Source organism: Microcaecilia unicolor, chromosome 4 (assembly GCF_901765095.1).
Source record: "Microcaecilia unicolor chromosome 4, aMicUni1.1, whole genome shotgun sequence".
In the NCBI taxonomy this organism is placed as follows: Eukaryota; Metazoa; Chordata; class Amphibia; order Gymnophiona; family Siphonopidae; genus Microcaecilia; species Microcaecilia unicolor.
The window spans coordinates 296236466-296259433 of NC_044034.1; the positions used below are offsets into that span (position 1 = coordinate 296236466).

General features: G+C 42.0%; 2 protein-coding genes across 3 annotated transcripts in view; one reads left to right on the top strand and one right to left on the bottom strand.

The window, feature by feature from the left end:
* The window catches only part of LOC115468083 (synaptobrevin homolog YKT6-B-like), a 32464-nt gene extending 19648 nt beyond the window's left edge, over positions 1 to 12816 (bottom strand). Inside the window, exons 1-4 of one of the 2 annotated variants that reach the window (XM_030199604.1) lie at positions 12743 to 12816; positions 12389 to 12442; positions 11066 to 11203; positions 4712 to 4794 (exon numbers count right to left, since the gene is read on the bottom strand). In XM_030199604.1, the coding sequence (XP_030055464.1) occupies positions 4712 to 4794; positions 11066 to 11166 (184 nt within the window). In that variant the 5' untranslated portion in view covers positions 11167 to 11203; positions 12389 to 12442; positions 12743 to 12816. The other variant, XM_030199605.1, reaches the window with a different exon arrangement.
* A 5196-nt stretch (positions 12817 to 18012) lies between these two features.
* The window catches only part of GCK (glucokinase), an 86176-nt gene continuing 81220 nt past the window's right edge, over positions 18013 to 22968 (top strand). Inside the window, exon 1 of the mRNA XM_030201760.1 lies at positions 18013 to 18408. Within this exon, the coding sequence (XP_030057620.1) occupies positions 18343 to 18408 (66 nt within the window). The 5' untranslated portion in view covers positions 18013 to 18342. The remainder of the gene's footprint in view (positions 18409 to 22968) is intronic.

Below are 22968 nucleotides of genomic sequence, written 5' to 3' on the forward strand. Positions count from 1 at the left end.
TCTTACAGTCAGTCAGGATCTCCTGTCAATAAAGAAATACATAGCATCTGTTTACATTTCCTTTGAAGATGCAGTTGGTCTGTTGTCCAAATGTTTTGGATCATTATATCTCTTCTATTCATCTTTACATCTTTTCTCACACAAGAATATATTTCTCAGAACCTTTGATTCATTGTCTCATTTTTATTCTAATTCTAAGAGGTGGCAAGAGTTAACTACTTTCTTATAGAGGTGATAGATTTCTCTCCTGTCAGCCCAGACCCTGTGTTTATGTCATAACATAGATTTTCTTATGTTCAAAGAGATGCGTAAGAGAACTATTGCTGTTGGCTCCAGAGATCTGTCTGTCAGGGAGATTTGTTTGACCTTATTGTTCTAGGAGGGAAAGAAGTCTTCTGCAAGGTGTTGTGTGTTATGTCCTCTTATAGTTACAACAAAAAAAGTCTTTGAAGTGGCCTTAGCTCAAAGACATGGGAAAGAACTCTGTCTCCTGAATTCCCTGAGGCTTGACCATATTCAATGGGAGAGATCGTGGGCAATCAGGTTCAATTACCTGACTTGGCAAGAGGAGGGGTAGAGAGTAAATTGCTATTCCAGCAAGCTTTTCCCATGATTAGAAAGAGAGAAACCTCCATTTCTCTCTGTCCAAAAATATGAGGAATTAATTCTGTATATTAAATAATTGGAGGCCTTCCGCCTCCTCCAACAATGGCAACACATCTTAGTAAATACAGGCCTTAATCTTGCCTTTATCAGTTTAGGAAGCTTCTGAAGTAAAAGGTTTTAAAAAACAAACAACCACCCTCTACAAATTTCTTTATATTGCCCTCATGAAGGAAATTAATTTAGAACCTGTGGTTGTAAAATAACATCGATTCTTTCTAGTACTGATGAACTAAATGTTCAGGACCACTTGTGGGATTATAAAGAATGGAATGATCTCGTGGTGATATTAGGATGTTGAGCAAATCATTTACATAGTAGCACAGTAAATGACAGCAAATAAAGGCTAGCACGGTCCATTCCAGTCTTCCCAGAAAGGCAGCTAGCATTGCACCTGTGATTCCATATAGGTTACCCACTTTGTCTTTAGAGTTCTGATGCCTGGCACAGTCTACCACCCTTATGCTTTTTTATTTAAGTGTGACCATTATTTACGTTGTACTGTGAGTGAAAATGCTTTTATTCTACTTTCATGGCATACAGGGAACATCTGTGTTTATAGCTCACAAAATTCAGTAGTGTCACACTGGTGCAGTAAAGTAGCACAATACAAATAGATAAAGCACCCAATGCCAAAGAATTGAAATCACATAATCAAGGATTCCTTGGTGTAGTAGAAATCACCTATTGTTGGGGTTGAAAGGGTAGAGGGTGGTGGTGGAGTTATTATAGCTGCTCATTTTGGCAATAAATTAGAATTTACATGCATAACTCAATAAGCGTATTCCGTAATGAACTGCGCCTAAATTCCAAAGCACTTGTCATTCACCTTTTATGGTAATGGGCTGAAAAATGGGGCAGGGTGGGAGAAGAGAGAAAGGAGATGCCACACGGGGGGGGGGGGGGGCACCAACTGATAGTCTGCAGAGGGGCGCCACAGACCCTAGGCATGGCCTTGTCCACACTTTTTTGAAGGGTAGAGCAAGGATTCCCTGTTAGTTTGCTGATGGCTAGGGAAATGGGAGGGGGAGGGGGTCGCAGTGGAGGCTGCAGACCTATTGATCTCACACAGACAGAGAACATCATGCTTGCTGAAAAGCTGAGAGGGGGAGGAAAGAGTGAGAAAATTTATGGATCTGGTGTTTCTCTGCATGTTTGTTGTGCAGGGCTATGGATCTTACACAGAAAAGAACACCCCCTTGCAAAAAAGCAAACAGCTCTTGAAAAAGCAGGACCGTGAGTGTGTTTGGAACAACCCCATAGCGTTCACACTAGTTCTTTCTATGGTGGATGGCTTGGAAGGGGAAAGGGAGGGGGTGCTGTGGTGGCTACAGACTGAATGATTTTACACAGCCAAGAACAGCATGCTGCACAAAGCAATCATCTCACACAGAGCTGTTGCAATCTCTTGATAAAGCAGGGAGGCTTTGTACAGCACGCTAGTTCTTCCTGTTCTTAAGTAGACGGACCTAACTCAATCCAGCTTAAAATAAACACAAGGTACTCTTTGAAAGAAAAACTAAAATTAAATGGTGAGTCCGGGGCTAAAAATGCCTATTTTCTTTCGTGTGAGAAAAAAGTTAAGCACATGCACACATTCCTCTGATGCTCTGTATATGTGACCCAATCCAAGATGGTGGCCAGTAGTGGAAACAGGATGTGATGTAGTGTGTCCAGCGGTAGCTGCCATCTTGGAAAAAGGGGCGTGACAATGGCATTTCCTGTGACATCACCAATAGGGGTGTGGCTTGGGCGAGGCTACATCATCATATCCGGTGACACCATCAAGGGGAAAGGGCGTGGGTGGTGACATCAAAAGGGTTGGGGCATGGGCAAGTTCTTGCTTCTGATTGGTTGTTGGGATTAGAAGTGGGCACAGCCCCCTGTCAAAATATGCAAATTAGCTTTGACAAAAGCTAATGAGATTTTCATATTTGTTGACAGATAAATAGTAGAGGCAGAAGACAATCAACTAACTTTACAATGTCTTTAGCTATGAGATGTAAAATCACAGCAGCATGGAAAAGAAAAGAGGCACCAAGATAGATACAGAATATTTAAAAAAACATTTTATGGAAACATAATATTACAATATGATATGTGACATCTGAAGCCACTGGAATCCCTATAGGAACCCTGATATTTTTATTTATTGCATTTGTACCCCACATTATCCCACCTTTTTGCAGGCTCAATGTGGCTTACAGAGTGTTATGATGCAGTCATTACATGATCTTAAATACAGTCAGTAATAGGCTGGAGGTGGGTGATTTAGATGCAAGGTGCTAGGTAAGGTGTTGAGAGGTGTTTTTGATGCACTTGAGTAGTTTGAGGACTGATTTATTAAGGATGCCTTTAGTAGGCTTTGTTGAAGAGATGTGTCTTCAAAGATTTGCGAAAGCTGGTTAGATTGTCCATATTTTTCAGGGCCATGGGTAATGCGTTCCAGATCTGTGTGCTTTATACGCAAAAGTAGTAGCGTATGACTGTTTGTATTTAATTCCTTTGCGGGCCGATCTTCTGGTGTTTCTAGGTGGTAGGTTCACTAGGTTTAACATATAGAGTGGGGCGTCTGCGTGGATGATATTTGCAAAAGAGTTGTGATAAGAAAGGAAATCAGTACCCCATTCAGTGAAGGTGCGGAGCAGGGTAACTCCAACAATAGTCTTAAGAGTGTAAAATTCAGGAGGAAACAGAGTGGAGGAGTGGCCCAGTGGTTAGGGTGGTGGACTTTGGTCCTGGGGAACTGAGTTTGATTCCCACTTCAGGCACAGGCAGCTCCTTGTGATTCTGGGCAAGTCACTTAACCCTCCATTGTCCCATGTAAGCCGCATTGAGCCTGCCATGAGTGGGAAAGCACGGGGTACAAATGTAAAAAAAAAAATGGAAATACTGGTGTAGGGTTAAAACTGAGAGACTGAAAATATACAGGTTACAGAAAGTTTGGCTAAGCAATGTGAAAGGCTGTGTTAATGAATCCAAGAGCTGTAAGGTACTGTTGAACAGTTTGTAACCATCAGTAGCAATTACATTTTTTTTTAAGGATAAAAAAAGGCAGAGGGAATGCAAGAGATAATATACAGAGATCACCAAATTTATCATCAAAAGTCAGTAGACCACTGAAAGGATGAAAACAGGAGGACAACTAACAATAGGGAAGGTTAATTTTTGTTAAACTAGCCCTGTGGCACTAAGAGGCCCTTTTACCGCAGTGGGTAAGAAGGCCAAAAAAAAGAAATGGCCATGCAGAGTTCACACTTGCTGTGCGGCCATTTTGGGGGTGGAGCACTTACCGCAAACCACTGAGATGGTGGTAAGGGCTTCTGTGCTAACCTAGCAGTAACTGAGCAGCGATTATCACCAGGTAACCCCCTGTGGAAGTATTTTAAAAATATTTCTGCTAGTGCCGGAAATGGCACCCGCTGGGGGTGGAAATACTGCCAGCACCCGCATTGGGCCGGCAGTAGTTCTGGGTTGCCGCATAGCAACTCTTTAGTAAAAGGGCCCCTAAATGTTAAACTGGCTCCATAAATGTTCCTACTCTCTGGGCTTGAAAGCTCAACATTGCCAACCTGTCTGCAAGCTATATGGAAGTTAGTCTACATGCATGCAGCTTCAGTCCTCAGAAGCTACATTGATCTGGGACTGGGTTTCAGTAAAATTATTCAAATGAAGACACTCTGTAAACCAAAATCTATGAAAAATATCTTATGATCATTCATTATGCATTGTCTTGAAGACCTGACCCAGTCACAGCTCAGTGCACTTGCTTCTCAGCAACTCTGGTAAGCTCAGACTGTACTGTGGTGCTAGATGAAATACCAAGGAAAGAATAAATTCTTATGTTATGGCTTTGACATTAAAGTTGCTCTTGGTTCAATGAATATTGCAATTTATGTTGCATATGAAATATTCTCCCCGTGTTATTATGACAGCAGGATCACCTCTCCCTTGAGGTGGTCAACATTCCAGCTAGCATGCTCAGCAGAGAACTTGGCAGCCACAAACAGATTCACTTGAGTTACACAGTTCTTCATTTTCCTCTCACCTTTTTCTTTCACAGAAGTTCTGCTCCCTTTCTCTGAATGCTCGACTATCAGCTGACTTGTGAAAGTCATAAACTCTTGAATACTGCAAAGACAACATGTTATGGTTTAGTCCTTATGCCTTCTCAGATCAGCTTTTATTACACCAATCCTAGCCCAGCAGAAAAAAAATGTCCCACCAATCAGATTGTTGAACTGATTGAACAGCCTAGCTCTGATCTCATGTACAAACCAGTGTGACCTCATTTACGTAAACAGTAACTGACCTTTCTATTCTACAAGTGCAGAAAAAGTGCATATCCTTATAACACACTTAAGTGTATAATTTACTAAAAGCTAGTTCTCTATATGCTGACACTCCTATTTCTATCATAGAATGGAAAATTGGCTTCCTGATTCACAGATAGCTGGGTTTTGTTTTTTTTAGTTAATCCAGAAACAGCCTGACACACATTCATCATGGAGCAGGGCCGGTCCTAGGGTCTCTGGCGCCCCCCTGCAGACTATGAGTTGGCGCCTGTGCGCCCCCCCCCCCCCCCCCCAGCATCTCCTTTCTCTCTTCTCCCACCCTTCCCCTGTCCAGCGATTCTCCTTCACCCCCATCCCCCGCCACCCTTGGTGCTTTAAATTTTTAATTTACCTGAGTTCCAGCAACTGCATCATTTGAAAGCCCTGCCTCGTCTCTAGCCTTCCCTCCCTTCATGAGTTCGTTCCGCAGTCCCGCCCTCGAGGAAATGACGTCAGAAGGCGGGACTGTGGAACGAACTCATGAAGGGAGGGAAGGCTAGAGAGGGGGCAGGGCTTTCAAATGACGCAGCTGCTGGAACTCAGGTAAATTAAAGATTTAAAGCACCAAGGGTGGCACGGTATGGTGGTGCAGCGTTGCAGTGGCGCCCTTAAAGACAGGCGCCCCCCTGTGGCGCTTACCCCGCTTACCGGGTTTGACCGGCCCTGTCATGGAGATAAGTTCAGGCTCTTATCCTACTCTGATTTCTAGACACCACCACAACCAAGAGTTTAAGGCAGCTTACCAACAAACTGGTTTATTTTTCACCAATATGCACCTTTTTATCAGGAAGCAAATTTCCACTGGCTGTTTTGCCTAGGACATCTATATAGAAGTTGGGAAAAATCTCCCAATTATTTGACAAAAGGCTCTGTTGTAGAACAGATATAAGGACAAGGCACATACATACTTGTATTTGCTGCACATACAGCAGGAGCATCAGTTTCACAAAACTACACTTTCAAAGAAGGAGTAATAACACCCAGGGCTTTATGCATGGAAGTGCTGGTAACCTACATCTGTATGTGCAGATCTTGTTGCAAAGGAAAGTGCCACTTACAAACACACACCTCTACAGGATGACTTAATGATAATTTCATATCAGTTTTCTTGGCATTATAAAATGTCACCCTCTCTGCGTCTTAGAGAAGACAGTGACTCATACAGCCCTGGCCTGATGTGTCATGCTGCAGCATTCATTAAGAGAACGCCCTCTAAAAACACAAAGTCAAGCTTTGGGCTATAATATCAAGAAAGAAACTATAATCTAAAAAAAAAAACAAAAAAAAACCCCTCTTCTGTTCCACATCATGTTTTGTTAATGAACAGCTTGCTTTGATTTTTGGCAATGCAAGGACCTGTTATTAAGCAATACATGGCAAGCAGGAGAGAGAGAGAGCTCTTCTTTCAGAATGCAGGACCAGATTTATAGTAGGGCTCAGCTTTGGTGCGATGTTCTCATTTTTCCTGAAGCTTCCTGCATTATCCCTTATGCAAAGTGCCAAATGCACCACAATCTAAGAGCCTGGAGATCCACGAACTCACAGGCCAAGGATGCTATCGAATACAACAGGAATTGTCTGCCCAGCAATGATAGCATAACACTTGTTTCCTTCTCTGGTCCAGTGTTATAAGGAGAGTCTCTTTAGGCTATACTGATGCTTTAAAACTCAACTGCAATCTTTGCTTTTGTTAAAGAGAAATCACTGAAATCAAAATAGATAGGTGCTAGAGAACATAGTTCCCTCTAAAGATTAAGCTGCTGTGAGCAAAAATATTCAGATATATTTCCCTGTGAGCACTAGGTGCTAACATGCAATATAGTAATTCATTAAGGAACGCACTGCAGCATGTATTTATTGAAGTGGTGTGTTTTAACTATTCAGGCCCCACAAGAGTATAAAAAGAGAAATATTTCTAATTGCATATCTCATGTACCAGTTCAATAAACTAGTGCAGAGTTTTGGATCATATTCACTGCTGGGTCTTCTGTTCAGTTCTCAGCAGGTGCTCAGGTAGGGGGGTAATCAACTGGTACAATGAAGGACTGCATTAACATTTGGACAGATCCAGAAAGACAACAGTTGCTCAGAAAACATGTAAGACATGTCAATGACTTGATTGACAGTGCAGCTGAATATACACAGAAAAAAGCTGGATAAAGAACAGTATCAATTATCTGACAATCAGGATCAAAAGGTTATTGGATAACTGAAAAGTTGGGTAGTATGGGACTCGTACTGCACCCCTTCCCCCCTCACCTCTGCCACACTCAGCACAGCTCTTGCTCCTGGACCTGAGCAGTGGCAGCCTCTTCCCCCCCCCCCCCCCCCCCCCCCCCCCAACACCTCTTCTCTCACATGACCAACATAACCCCCTCCCCCCACTGGGTCTACTTTAGAAACCCTCATGGTCTGGCAGTGAAGTTGGAGCAGGCGTGATCTTAGGTTGTTCCTGCTCATGCCAGCTCGGCTTTCAAAATGGCTGCCGCAAACAGTGGCAGCAGTCTTGCAAGGCTGTATTTATGCATTGGATCATTTTGTTCATCAACTTATTCTTTGCAATATTTCTACCAATAAGGCAGAGTGCTTGACTAAACCACTTAAAGCAAAGTTCTGCCTTGTTCAGAGGGTTAAATGAAAAAGCTTCACATTGTCACCTTGGCAATTCACCTGTCTCACACTAGATCTGCAACAACAAAAAAATGTATATAAGCATTTCTATATCCCACAGACAGAAGGTGTTTCCAGGCATCAATGCCTAAATCTTCACAGTGTACAAAATAGTGCTGTTCTATGAGATGAGAAATGGATCGACTCAAAATTGATGCCACATCGTTATGTCTTCAAAGCATCACTGATGCACCCTCTGATGCAGACCACCATTCTCTTCATATCATTACCACAATAAAACTTAATTGCTGAAACTATTGCAAGACTGTCACAAGTTAATAACTTAATTCCAACACACAAAGTGACATGTCAAAAATCAACATTTCAGAAACAAATATCTGCACTTTCGTCAACTAGAACTGTGTGGAAAGCTGATAACCAGATTGCACTGAACACTTCAAATTTAAGAAGGCTATTTACTCAATGAATTCAAACAATTTTTTAGGTCTCCAGGTGCTGGAATTTTTATATATTCCTGTAAGCAATCATGTATTTCCTGCACAGACATGGATTAATTTAGCTTGACAGCTAGGAGGATATTTTAAGTTTAAATCTTTACCTCAAGAGTTTATTGCTCTGTAGCAGTAATTCTTTCCTGTTATTCTGAAAAAAAATTATTGACAGAAGCACCTGAAACTCAGAAGTCCAGGGTTCAGATTTCTAAGCTTTTCCACAGTGTCCATGTGTTTGATGATCAACATAACATTTGAGATAATCCATTTTCCATTCTCTCCATTTTTTTGCTTGAACTCCACCCCCCTCCATTAACTCCTGCTTTCAAGTATATTCCATCTTAAGTAGAGGAGTGTGGTAGCCGTGTTAGTCCACTCTTAAGGTTATCAATAGAAATCAAACAAGGAAAAGAAAATAAGATGATACCTTTTTTATTGGACATAACTTAATACATTTCTTGATTAGCTTTCGAAGGTTGCCCTTCGTCAGATCGGAAATAAGCAAATTTGCTTATTTCCGATCTGACGAAGGGCAACTTTTGAAAGCTAATCAAGAAATGTATTAAGTTATGTCCAATAAAAAAGGTATCTTATTTTCTTTTCCTTGTTTGATTTTGTTTGATTTCTATTGATAAAGTATATTCCATAGATTACATTGTCTGTTTCCAAGTATTCAAATATGTCACTGATGCCCACATTGTAATGACCTGCAGTCAGGTTTGACATATCAAATCGATTGATCAACCTTTCCTTCTTGAAGGTTACACACTTTTTGTGAGAACACCAAATTTATCATCCTCAGGTTTGTGTTTTAACATTTTGAATGGTACTGCTTGAAGTAAGCTGAAAAGTGTTCTCCCCATATGATCCAGAGGTCTATAATGAATTGCAAATGATAAGCATGATCTACTACTACTACTAGACATTTCTAAAGCGCTACTAGGGTTACGCAGAGCTGTACAATTTAACATAGAAGGACAGTCCCTGCTCAAGGAGCTTACAATCCAAAGGACAAATGTACAGTCAAGTCAAAGAGGGGCAGTCTAGATTTCCTGAAAGATATAACAGTTAGGTGCTGAAAGCAACATTGAAGAGGTGGGCTTTGAGCAAAGATTTGAAGATGGGTAGGGAGGGGGCTTGGCATAAGGGCTCAGGAAGTTTATTCCAAGCATAGGGTGAGGCGAGGCAGAATGATCTCCTTATCCTGGGATTGGCTGAAACATTGAAGAGATGCAAATGACCTCTCAATGTGATTACCCCTTGCTGCAAGCTGAATGTGTGATCTAAAAGTATAAAATGAATTGATTGGGACAAGTATGGCGTTTTCTGGTCTCCAATTCCCTGGGCCTGGCTGAGGCAGTGGAGCGAAGTGAGTAGCATTGGCTTACCCTCAGTGATTCCTGAACCTGGTCCTGGAGGCACCCTAGCCCGACAAGTTTTCAGGATATCCACAATGAATATTCATACGAGAGATCTGCCTGCAGTGGAGGCAGTGCATCAAATATATATAGCTGGGGTGCCTCCGGGACCAGGTTTGGGAACCACTGCTCTATGCAACTGATTACCCCTTGCAGCAAGCCTAACATGTGCTCCTGAAATGATCCAGAGGTCTATAATATGTTGCCCGGGCCAGGCTGAAGCAGTGATGTTATGAGTCTGGCCTGCTCTGTACACCATCGCAAAATGGCATGTGCTTGGTGATGGCAATCTGCACTTAGAGGGAATACAGCTAGAGAAATGCAAATTCTGGTGAGGGCCACCAAGAGACACAGCCAGGCCCAGGACAGGATCCCACCCCCCCCCCCCCCCACTTGGACTGCCACTGTGCTGCGTGCCTGCCCCTCTCCCCAGACAATTGGGCCACCCCCCCACACTCAGGCTGCTGCCGCCACTGCTGCCCACTTACCTTCCTGTGCCACTCTGCTCCTCCCTCAGTCTGTCGTCTCCTGCTCCTGTGTGTCGGGACCCAGGTTATTGCGTTAATGCAATTATCCGGGTCCTGGCACACAGGAGCAGGAGAGAGACAGGCCCGGAAGCAGGCAGGTAGGAAGAAACTTCTGCTTCCTTGCTCCGGGCCCCCTCTTGGAGGCTGGGTCTGGGGAATCTTGCCCCCTGCCCCCCTCTCAGCGGCCCTGATCCTGGCTACATTATGTTAACTCAACTCTTGTACGTCCTATTAACTCATATAGCAGGCGTACAAATTAAGCCAACTTTAAAAACCCATCGCCTTAACAATATTTTATAGTAGATGCCTGCTTGATACAGAACCTCAGTAGCAAAGGACTTCGGTAGTGACTTTTTTCACATGAGGAACACAGACTCATGACTTTCTCAACCCATCATTGGTCCATTAATGCCACTCTCTTATTTAACATATTCATATTTTATAACTATTGAACATTTAAAATGATGTTTCTGACATATAAATGTAAATCGTATCACTTATCTCGATACATTTTTCATCGTCGGGACCCTAACCAAGATGGGCCATGTTTCACCTATGCTGAAATCAGGACGGGTAAAAGGTTTTTTTTTTAAAGGCATGGCCGTGCGGTAAGTGTACCGCTTGCTGCACAGTCATTTCCCACTGGAGCCCTTACCACTACCTATTTAGGAGATTGTAAGGGCTCCTGCGCTAACCCAGTGATACCCCCCCCCCCAAAAAAAAAAAAATTTCCATGTGCTGGAAATGGCGTGTGGTGGGGCAAGCACTACCACCAGGCTCCTGTGGTAGTGCAGCAAGCCCCTAAGTGAATTGGACTGTGCAGTACAAGTAGTTAAAAAAGAGGCAGCCATGTGTGGGGATGGGGATGAATTTAATGCACATCTTTATCCACTGAAAAAGAAGAAGAGATAAGAAAGCTGGGTATTAGTCTGTTTCTCAAGCCCTTTACAAGCATAATACTAGAGTGAAAATAACAGCACCAACATAACATAGCAACATACCTTGATGTCTGGAAATAGCTGAATGAGGACATATCATAGGCAGCTTTCAACAGGTGGACCTTATCTCCCTTGTGAAGGACACTTAAATTATACAGCTTCATTCTGCCCTCTCCTTCAAACCTTTTCCTTTGCTGCCTCCTTAAAGAAATGTCAGAATTAAACTGTGTTGAAATAAAATATGTACCCACTACAGCAATGCATTTTAGAGTTTAGTCAGAACAGCAAAATTACCTCTTAAATCATGCTAACAAATTGGCCATCATTGTAACCTTGTGGTCGAAATGGCAAATGACTTATGTCATACTGGAACTAACTTGTCTCAGGATGCCAATGAAGGACAGTTGCATAAAGAATCTTAAAATTTATAAGTCAAATGATTTATTTCTCTAGGGCTGGTATAAACCAGCATATCAATTTCTGAACATCTGCACAGCAAACAGTGTCTTCTTTAGAGTCCAGCCTTTGATAGAAGTCACAGACAGGTAAATGCCTTCAGGATACTAGTGTATGGCAACCTCAATTGGCTGCTGGGTCCATTGCATACTACAAAAATATTGTTTATCAACCAATTTTTTAAGCATTATGACCGAGACAGGCCTCCCCAAGTACATCTCTTAACAACTGCTGAGTTTCGAGTGGTCTCCTAATGATAAAAGCATCTGCAAAAGAATACACAATTTATGAAAATTCTTAGGTATATATCTCATACAGTATGACAAGCATATTGTGTGATTTCAGTTTGGAAAAAAAAATAATCTAACTCACTATGCATAGGGCTTAAAAAACCCAAAACCAAACAAACCCTGGTTTGCAAGCAGTAGGCTGAGGTGACTGAAAGTGATAAAGAAACTATATAAACTGTATGAACACCACTCTAGAAAGGAAGTTTATGGAAGTTTAACAGAAATACAACCTTAGTACTGTGCTTCATTTCTCAAGAATATCCATGAGCAGAACATACTGTAACTCGGATTTCTCTGCACCTGAGTACAATGATGCTATGCTGCGTTAATGCTGCCCATTCTAGGACCGGCATATAACCACCAACTCCTTCCAAACACGCTAGACAGGCATTCAAGCACGATAGCATGGTATTTCGCAAAATGTTATTAAAAACCTAGCCTCAAGCTCTGGCAAACAAATGAGAATGTAAGTAAAAAGCCTACCAAAAAAATCTAATCAAAATGTGACATTTCCCACAGAGTAATGCTGTGATTAAGATAACAGACATATTGTATAATCAATCAACTGCGACCGTAACACTCTTCTCTATAATGGTATTATTTCAGGAGGGAAACATACATTTCTTATCTAGGAACCTACCTCCAAGTTTTTAGTGTGCCACCAGTGGTAGATCCTAATTCGACTGGGAAACACCTTGATACAGAAACAATTACAGACAAGTTGTTGTTTTTTTTTTAAAGTTAACTCTTTATTATACTATACATTCAAGCACATTATCACGGCCCTCCCTCCTTCCTCCGCCCCTCCCTCGCTGTTCCCTCCGTTATCAAGAACCCCCATGCTCTTCTTCCCACTACCCACCTCTGCGTCCAAGCCCCAGAGTCCTATTTCCAATTCCCTCCCATAGGCTTCGCTACGGAGTGGCAAATGCCACCCCAGTTTCAGAAGGTCTCTTATCGGTCATCCCACCTTCCTCCCCGAGGGATTCAGTACCTCGTCTCTTTTGCCGCTTCCCACAGCGATGCGCTGCACTCCGCCAATCCCAAGGACGTTAGATTGAGAACAGGACAGAGACGGCATGAACCTGTCTGGCGTATTTATGGGCTGAAGCCAGTAGGTGGAGCTTGTGCCACTTCGGTTCACTCTTGTTATCAATAGCAAAAGCTTAGTAGAAATTAAGGACTGCCTACGCGTGGTCGATCTTTGAAAAAGTTTATCGCTGTTCCAGTTAGATAGGCAATTGCACGCTTCCCATATCTAGATATAAATATAATTAAATAAAATTGTATATCACTAAAACAGCTTAAAAAACTATTATAGCTGGTTGAAACAGCAGTAATAAACTCTCTGTATTTTGTGCTAATTTTTCTACACTGTTCTATAGAATACATTAATTCATGGCCAAATTTAAGTGAGGCTATTCTGAAATACATGGCCAAATCCTGTGTTTTGATGGGTTCATCTTAGCTGTTGTTGTTATCTGCCATGGAAAGCCTGGTGTTATAAAGATGGAATATATTGAAATTAAATGGAAGTAAAATTAAATTCTCATGTCATTGGGGCACACGGAATCTCATCTTCACTTCATCTCTTTTGTAGCAGTTTACACTTTAGATACACAAATGGATTGTTCTGTTTTGAGCATGTTTCATAAGTGGTTTTATAAGTCAAAATAATAAAAAATAGATATTTTGTTTCATGCAGATCTTTCATTTGTTTAAACATAACTAAATGGGCTATAAGCCCCTAATGCAGTACATTGGTTTTCTTATATTTTGTTCTTGTGATGATGACTTATACTGTGCCAGAACTGAAAACTCTTATCTCTTCTATCCGGTTAATAATGAAAGGAGATCATTGTGAACACTATCCACCCTAAAAGGTCCTTTTGTGGCTGTACATAAGGAATTGTGATATTGCACAAATGTGTGTGTGCTTTTGTTCTTAGTCATGAATTAAGGAGAGTTTGCCTTTCTGTTCCTGACCCTGTGAAGTAACAGGTCTCAGATTTAGTTAATAAAGTATTTACCTTATTTCCACACCCTTGGCCAGCTGTGTTATTTGGAGGCCTATCCTCATTCCTCACTCACACTATCACACAGCCCTTCAGCAATATCACTTATAAAAATGTTAAAAAGAACTGGCCCAAGAACTGAACCTTGCAGCACACTACCAGTAACATTCTTTTCCTCAGAATTAGCTCCATTTACTACTACCCTCTGTCACTTTCCACTCAGTCAGTTCCTAACCCAGTCAGTCACTTTAGGGTCCATATCAAGGGCACTCAGTTTATTTATTAGTTGTATATGCAGAACCATGTCAAAGGTTTTGCTAAAATCTAAAAGGGCTCTCCCTTGATCCAACTATCTGGTCATCCAGTCAAAGAAATCCTTTATCCTCCACGTTTTAAGATACTGCCTATCCAGCTGGATGGTGATGGCACAAGGAAAGCAAGTTTGGTCCAGTGAAGACTAACTCAAAATAACATGTTCCTTAGCTGGGCTATAGTATTACCATATTGAAAATATGACCATACCATGCCTCTATGGTTATGTTCCACTAATAAGTTAAACAACTGGCTTTCTTGAAAGGATTATATAATCTTTGGATGCATGACTAGGAACGAAAACATATACTTATTTATTCAATATCACAATTCCTCATGTACAGCCACAAAAGGACCTTTTAGGGTGGATAATGTTCACAATGAACTCCTTTTATTATGGATCAGATAGAAGAGATAAGAATTTTCAGTTCTGGCACAGTCAGGGGCGTATCTGCGTGGGGCCACAGGGGCCTGGGCCCCCGCAGATTTCGCCCTGGACCCCCCTACCGCCGTTAACCCTCCCCCGCCTACCGCCGTCAACCCTTTCCCCGCCTACCGCCGTCACCTACCCCCCGAGGTCCGCTTCTGCCGGTTTTTTTAAATATTACTTCAGCTGGCGGGGGACCCCCAACCCCCGCCAGCCCAGCCGAGGTCTTCTTTAACTTCTTCATCCTCGTGCTGTGAAAGCTGCATCCTTCCAGTTGGATGGAGTCTGACGTCATAGTGACGGCAGTAGGCGGGTGACGGTTAACGGCAGTAAGGGGGGAGGGTTGAAGGCGGTAGGGGGGGCGGCAGCCGGGGGGGGCGGTGGCCGGGGGGGGCTATAATGTGCCCCCTCACTCTAGCCCCTGCCCCCCCTACCGCCGAACCTCAGATACGCCCCTGGGCACAGTATAAGTCATCATAAGAAAAACAATATAAGAAAACCAATGTACTGTATTAGGGGCTTATAGCCCATTTAGTTATGTTTAAACAAAAGAGATCTGCATGATACAAAATATTTTTATTTTTGAATTATAAAACCACTTGCCACTGAAACATGCTCAAAACAGAATAATCCATTTGTGTATCTAAAATGTAAACTTCTACAAAAGGCATGAAGTGAAGATGTGATTCCATGTGTCCCAATGAAAGGAGAGTTTAATTTTATTTCCATTTAATATATTCCATCTTTATAACACAGGCATTCCAAGGCAGATTACAACAACAGTTGAGATTAACCCATCAGGAAACAGATTATCCTCACTGAAATTTGGCCATCTGTATTGTATAGAACAGTGTAGAAAAATGAGCACAAAGTACAGAGTTTATAACTGCTGTTTTCTAACAGCTACAATAAGTTTTAAAGCTGTTTTAGTGATATTTTCATTTTTTATTTCATGATATTCATATGAAAAGCTTTCAAATAAATTAAAAAGCTGTCAAGTGAAAAAAGAAATCTTATGTCCACCTTTTAAGGCACTGCCTATCCAAATAGAGCAGCTTTTGACTTTTTACAGATGGATCACGCATAGCAGGCAGTATGTTATTTCTAATAATCTTTTGCTATTGTTTTGGCTGAGCCAAAATGGTGGCAATCTTTGCCTACTGCCAGCAAGTTCTGGCTACTGGCTTCAGCCCATATAATGGGCTAGATGGGCTCATACCATCTCCTGTCCTCAATCTAACCTCTTTCTGGGCAGACTGGCCAGAAGTATTCTGTTAGGGCAAGTTTAAAGGACTACTGGGGGAGGGGGAGGGTAGTGAGAGATGTTAAACTGTGGGAGGAGGGAAAGAGAGGGAGAGATTTCATACTGCAAGGGTGGGGAGTGAGGAGTCAGTGCTGGAGAGAAAGGCACTTTCATGTGTGAACTGAAGAAGGGGGCTAAAGTCATGTGTTACAGACCTATTGTGTGTGGAGGAGTGGCCTAGTGGTTAGAGTACCAGTCTTGCAATCCAGAGGTGGCCAGTTCAAATCCCACTGCTGTTCCCTGTGATCTTAGGCAAGTCACTTAACCCTCTATTGCCTCAGCTACAAGCTTAGATTATGAGCCCTCCAGGGACAGAGAAATATCAAATGTACCTCATCTTGAGCTACTACTGAAAAAGATGTGAGCAAAATGCAAATAATAAAATGTTAGTGATTCTGTCCTGGCCAGTTGATTTTAAGCTAAGAAGTGATCTACCCCCACAGTTGTATGTAACATAGTAAATAACAACAGATAAAGACCTGAACGGTCCATCCAGTCTACCCAACAAGATAAGCTCTTTTACCTGGTATGTGATACTTTATATGTATACCCGAGTTTGATTTGTCCTTGTCATTCTCAGGGCACAGACCGTAGAAGTCTGCCCAGTACTGTTCTTGTACTAAGTTCTGAAGCTAACGTTGAAGCCCCTTACTGTACCTACTTACATTTATTTTATTTGTAGTTTTATTATATAATTCAAGCTAACATCCACTTCCTGGTGGTATCTGCAAACTCTTATTTCTTGGTCACCCCTTACATGTGACCCATTTCCTCTAAGAAAGACCTGATAGGTTCATGTTTAGCTTCTCAGCCCTCTAGTCATATGGGTATTCTTTGTACCATTCACTGCAGAGCAGAATTTTCCATCTTGGGCTCAAGAGCAAGCTTTCTTCAGTTCTCTGTCCCTCTCTCTCCCATTAGAAAGCATCCTCTTTTTCACAAAAAAGACCAATATCCTCAGCAAAAAGGCCAACATCCTTCTTGCATTGGACCTTGTGTCTATCCAATCAACAGGCAGACATCCCTTTTCCATTCAATTTTAACTTCCCCATATGCAATAATTCAGAATCCATCTCTCTAGCCACTCAACAACCATCCCTTCAGTCTGGCAGTCTGTCATCCAGCTGATCAGCATCCAGGTTCAAGGACTCATCCTGCCTAGGCAGAACTCTTGCTTTCAACTATTTGTATGCAATAAGCTACCTGTTTCATTTATTTACAATAAACAATTGGAAATGAAGAATGTAAGTCTTCTTTTGGATGTTAGCTTGATTTAGCTGGCTGTTTCAAAAAAATGCATTGATATGTGTTGTAAGAGCAGCTCAATAAAGTGCATGGAGAAGGCAACCTAGGTGATGTGCTTTACCCTGTACAACATCAGTGCAGTCACCCAGAGAATGGCCTCATCTGAACATTACCCTTCACACTGGTTTGTGGGAATGAAACATTTTTATGGCAGTAAGTGCACATCACAGGATAAAATACAATACATTTTATCTTATTTTTGTTAATCTGGTTGTTGATGTGTTAATGCGATGTGTTCTAAAGTGGATACTGCTAATGTAAGCATCTTACTGTAAGTTATTAACCTTTGTCCTACATATGTTTTTTTTGCCCCTCCTGCTTTTAGACAGGAAGAACAGCTTGGTGATGGGTTTCAGTGGCAGCATAACCCAATTGAGTTACCAGGGGAACAAACAGGTTGCTGGATAAAGGACAGGTTTTCGCAATGGAGTGATCACTGAGGTAACTGGGTGATGAAGTGCTTGTGACGGCAGGAGGGAAAATAACCGGACACAGCAGTAACCTGATCTTTCAGCTTCCAGAAGGCCAGAGTGGGCTGCCCTACCCATGCCTATGAGAAAGCTGTCTCAAAAGAAGTTCTTTCCAGTAATGGGTGGAGGGTACCCTTGGTTGCTGCAGTGACGTGCGGCATAGTATGGGGAACATCATAGCAGCCAATGGAAGGCAGCGGTGGCAGCAATTGCAGTGGTAGGAGGAGGACAGCCAAATCTGAAAAGAGCAGCACACTTTGTGGCTGAGTTCTGCATGACTCCAAGGGAGAGCAGAAGTCGTGGAACAGAGAGACCCCCTTACAGGTGGGAGACTCATGTGATACTGCTTGAGAGATTTGCTTCTTTACAACTTCAGCAAGAAGAGAGCACAATGGAGCATCTATAGTGCCTTTGTTTGACAATATCTCTTTCCTTCATGATTCTGTCCACAAGGCACAGAGTAGAAAAAAGATCATAAATTAAGCAAAACTCCTTCTTACCCTGCATTGAGGGGTCTATCCTCTCACTGACAAAGTAAAATTTGGGGACACAACGAAGGCCCTTCAAACCTAAAGAAGTCCTGGAGAGTAGTACAAAACATTTGGAGGGATACATTTCCAGCTGAATAGCAAGAAAAGCAGAAAGAGGTGGAACAAGAATTTGAGCTAAAAAGTGGGATATCTTCAGCAAGTAAGAAGGAAATCCCTCTTGCACTGATAACACTTGGTCTTGGCTTACCTTTCCTGGTTGCCAGTCTCTACAATGCTGCAGCCAGCAGGCCTGATGCTGGATAACAGGCACAGGATGGATGCATCCCAGATGCAGAAGGTAAAGTAAAACAGTTTCTATCATTTCTAACGTCTATCAATATGTATGGGAGTGTGTGTGTGTGTGTGTGTGTGTGTGTGTGGAATTTGTTGCCAGAGAATGTGGTAAAATCAGTTTTTTTTTTGTTACATTTGTACCCTGCGCTTTCCCACTCATGGCAGGCTCAATGCGGCTTACAGTTAACTTAGCAGGGTTTAAAAAAGGTTTGGATAATTTCCTAAAAGAAAAGTCCATAAGCCATTATTAAGATGGACTTGGGAAAATCCACTGCATTTTCTAGAACAAGCAGAATAAAATCTGTTTTGCTGTTCTGGGATCTTACCAGGTACTTGTGACCTGGGCTGGCCACTTTTAGAATATGTTCCTTGACTCATCACCTGCAGGATGTTTGGAATGAAAGGCTATCAGTGTTCCCTTGTACACTTGCATGCAGGGTACAGCATCTGTGTGCTGATGGTGTGGTGCCTTGGACTTTAGACTGATAGACATAAATGTATATTAAACCATACTGAGGAATAGTTCTTTTTCTAAAGCTCTTAGTAGATAGGTTTATAAGCAATTCCCACATATAAAACAGGATTTTATGCCCAGAAAAATGCATTTATAAATTACCTGGGATATATACATATAGGGGTCGATATTCAAGTGATTTAACTAGCCAGAAAGAGCTCCTGCCTGGTTAAATTGCTTGCTCAGGGCAAACCAGTCATTTTTAGCGGTACTTAATCAGTTAGTACTGCTGAAAATGACCAGTTAAATGCAACTGCAAAACCAGCTATTTTGGCGGCCAATCCAAGAGTGGAGTCAGCACTTGGGCCCGTTAAGTGCTGATATTCAGCACCAGGGCCGCAGAGAGACAAAGCCGGGTTTGGGGAATCTTAAGGGCCCCCTCACGCACCCCCTCCTGGGCAGCACACATCATAAGATCAGGAAATGAAAAATCATTACCTCACAAAAAAATTCTGGTTTGTCTGTCTCCTGTCCTGTGTCATGTTCTGGCTGGAACTTGGAGTGACTCAGGGGGAGTTGGGAGACCATCCGCTGGATTATTGCCGTCAGCGCAGCCCTGCACTGCTAGCACAGTCAGCCGGATGGCCTAGACTGGATATGGTGAATGGAGGAGCAGCTGCAGCACAGGAGCCAGGAGGAAGTACGTCACTGACAGACACAGGGTTCGGCCATGTGGCACGTACCAGAGAGGCAGGAAGGAAGGATGATGTGGCCTTGACTCCAGATGAGGAGGACCACTTCTTCATGATTAAACACAGACATCATAAACAGGGCAGTGGGCAACTTGCCACCTTCACATAGGCAGGTATGATGCAATCTTGGAAGATAAAACACAGTACCATTGCTTTTAACCCTAACAATGTCTTCCCCTTACCCACTGCTAACTTGCATAATTTATTTACTAATATTAACTTTATGATTCTAGCCCTCCCTCCATAGAGATATAATGCAGGGACGATCTAGGGTCTTCTAGTTCTGTACCTTGATTCCCAGCCGGATGCTCTTAACTGTTAACGCTATTCATCACTCACAGTAGCAGGGTAGAAAAATCCAGTAGAGAGGCTGGGACTAGAATAGTGAACAGAAAAAGGAAGCTTAGAAATCGAAGCGGGAAAGAAAACATGAGTAAATAAGGAAATGCTAGAGAAGTTATAACTGGAAACCAGCTATGCCCATGGATACCACTCTGCTTTGAGATGCAGGTTCAAAGCCAGGACTGGCTCAAATGGCGTAGCCACAGGTGGGCCTGGGTGGGCCGGGGCCCACCCACTTAGGGCTCAAGCCCACCCAACAGTAGCACATGTTTAGCAGTAGCTGTGGGGATCTCAAGCTCTGCCAGCTGAAGACTTCGCCCTGATGGTATTGAAAATGCTGCTCTCCACGATACTGGCACCTGTGCATGCTCAGTTTTCAGCGCATGCCTGCTGCAGACTACCAAGGTGGAGAGAAGCATTTTCCCACCAGCTGAGATATTTTTTTGGTGGGGGGGGGAGAACATTTGGTGCCCACCCGCTTCTTGATTAGGCCCACCCAATATCTGCCCCTGGCTCAAAAGCCTCAGTCCTGGAATGGAGTAACTTGGCAGCTCTGCAAGACGTCACTACTCTTGCTATGCTCAGCTGAGCCAATAACAGCAACACCCTAGGAATGGATCTTTTTGGAGCAGGAGCTGGAGCACTCGCAGCTCATGTGATCACTTAAAGATTAACTATGTCAGGAGCAGAGGGAGGGGGAGACACGTGACTGAATGTACCTGCAGCCAAACAGTGTATGATACCTTCTCCAAGGTGACTTCTTCCTATGTAAACTAGAACGCAGTAAACTGATGATGAAAATTATTTTACGATGATAATATTATATGTGCTCGTGTATATTTAGTTGCTTCTCTGTTTATACCTACAAAACATGATGTGCAGCGACATCTGGGATGACAACTAGTTCTTGGCCCTTTGATGCTTATAACAGAAAAACCCTTATCTTTCCCATTTTAATTAATTTAATTTAAAATGTTTATTTACTACTTCTCTTCAAAATTGGACTACAAAACAGGTAAACAAAGATTAAAATATATAAACAAATCAATATATATTTACAAAAAAAAATCACATAAAATAAATATTAATCAATAAAAAGCAGCAGAAAATGAGTATGCCTAGCACAATTTGTAGAACCAGACTGAGTCCAGTTCAATTTTTAAATACAATGGAAACTTATTCCACAAGAAAATGCTTTTTTTCATAGTCTCCACCAATGTAATGTTTCCAGGAGGCCTACAAGAATCTATTTATGTAAAGTATGATTAGTGGCTGGTTATTATATCTGTAGATGTACATAGATCCATATAGGATAGAATCGAGCCCCAGAGAATTAAAAAAAAAAACCACAAACAAGATTTTCAATTCTGTTCTATGGGCAGCATGCTGAAAACAGTTCAGTAGAGGGCTGTACAGTAGCAGGGGATATTATATGAGTCCTGACTGCTATTACTGCTCATCTTCCAGCATTTCACACTCTGAGACAGATACAGGGTAGGTTACTCACAAAAAGGGGACTTGGTGAACGCCTTTATGGTACTATGTAAGCCACATTGAGCCTGCAAAACAGGTGGGGAAATGTGGGATACAAATGTAACAAATAAATAAATAAATAGGTGGGAAAGATCAGTGGTCTTCAAGCAGACCATGCAGTATCTCTGCTGGCCAGAAGGTGGAAGCATATAGGCATAGTTCATTCTAGTCTAGGTGATGTGGCTGTGGTCTGACTGCATATAGATCTGACTTTTGCCAACAAAATCACTGTGAGGGCTGAACCAATGCTGCTTTTTTCCAGAAGATTTGTAGTTGCAGTTGCTCCAGCTTCTAGCAAAGGCATAACTACAGGTTTCTGGACGTAGTGGGGAGAGGAGAAGAGTTTAACACCTTAATTCTTGGCTTTTAGGAAATGGAGCTTGTTTGGCTACTCACAAAGGCAAGTTTCCAGCTTCAGAGCATGTCTGTGTAACAGCGGTATAGAAATGGTGAGGAGAGGTAATACCACTAAATACTAACTTCTGGGTCAAGCTCCCCTGTTTATTTTTCTTCCTTTCCATTCCATATAATTTATGGAGTGATTGGGGTAAATATTCAGCAGCAGTTATCCAGTAAGAGGGGCTTATACCCAGGTATCTGCTGCTCACCAGGGCCAGCCAGTTATTTTCTGTGGCATTATCTGGTTAATGCCATTGAGAAGTTTTACTGATCACCCCAGCGCTATCCGGAGAGTGTTGGACTGGTCCAGGGACAGAGTCAAGGTGGAGCTGGAAGTTATCCGGGTAGCACCAACATTCAGTGCTGGTACTGGGATAACTGTCTAGACAGGTATTTTGCTGTTATCCAGGTACCAGTGCTGAGTATTGGGAGTACCAGGATAATTGCTGGCCAGATGATTTATACTTGGATATTTGGTACTGGTATCTGGGTACAGCCTTTCATTGAATACCAAGGTATAAATTTAAATGTTGCAGTCAGAGTTTGAAACCAACACTGACCGTGGTATTTAATTTTGGTGGGTATGTTACTCTTGTCTTTGTTTTCTTCAAATGAAATATACATTATTATTCTATATTTTGAGGCCAATACAATCAGCATTTTTGTTTCACCTGTTCTAGGAATATAAATTTATTTCATTGCATTTCTGAAATTTACATTTCTCAAAAAACAAATTTAAGAAAACCATAATCATTAACAATTTGCTTACACACGGGAGAAAACAATTACCATGAAGAAATTAAAAAGGAATATAAGCCCATATAAATGAGAGAGAACAGGCATCTATAAAAAGAAAACAACAACAACAAAAAAAACTAGATGAAGTCTTGACGTATAGAGCTAACATTAGTTACTAACCCCTATTCAAACACTACAGCCTATTTGAACTTGAAGTCTCCTGTAAAATGTTTCCCAGCTGCAAAGATTCTATATATATATATATATATATATATATATATATATATATATATATATATATTTTGTTACATTTGTACCCCACGCTTTCCCACTCATGGCAGGCTCA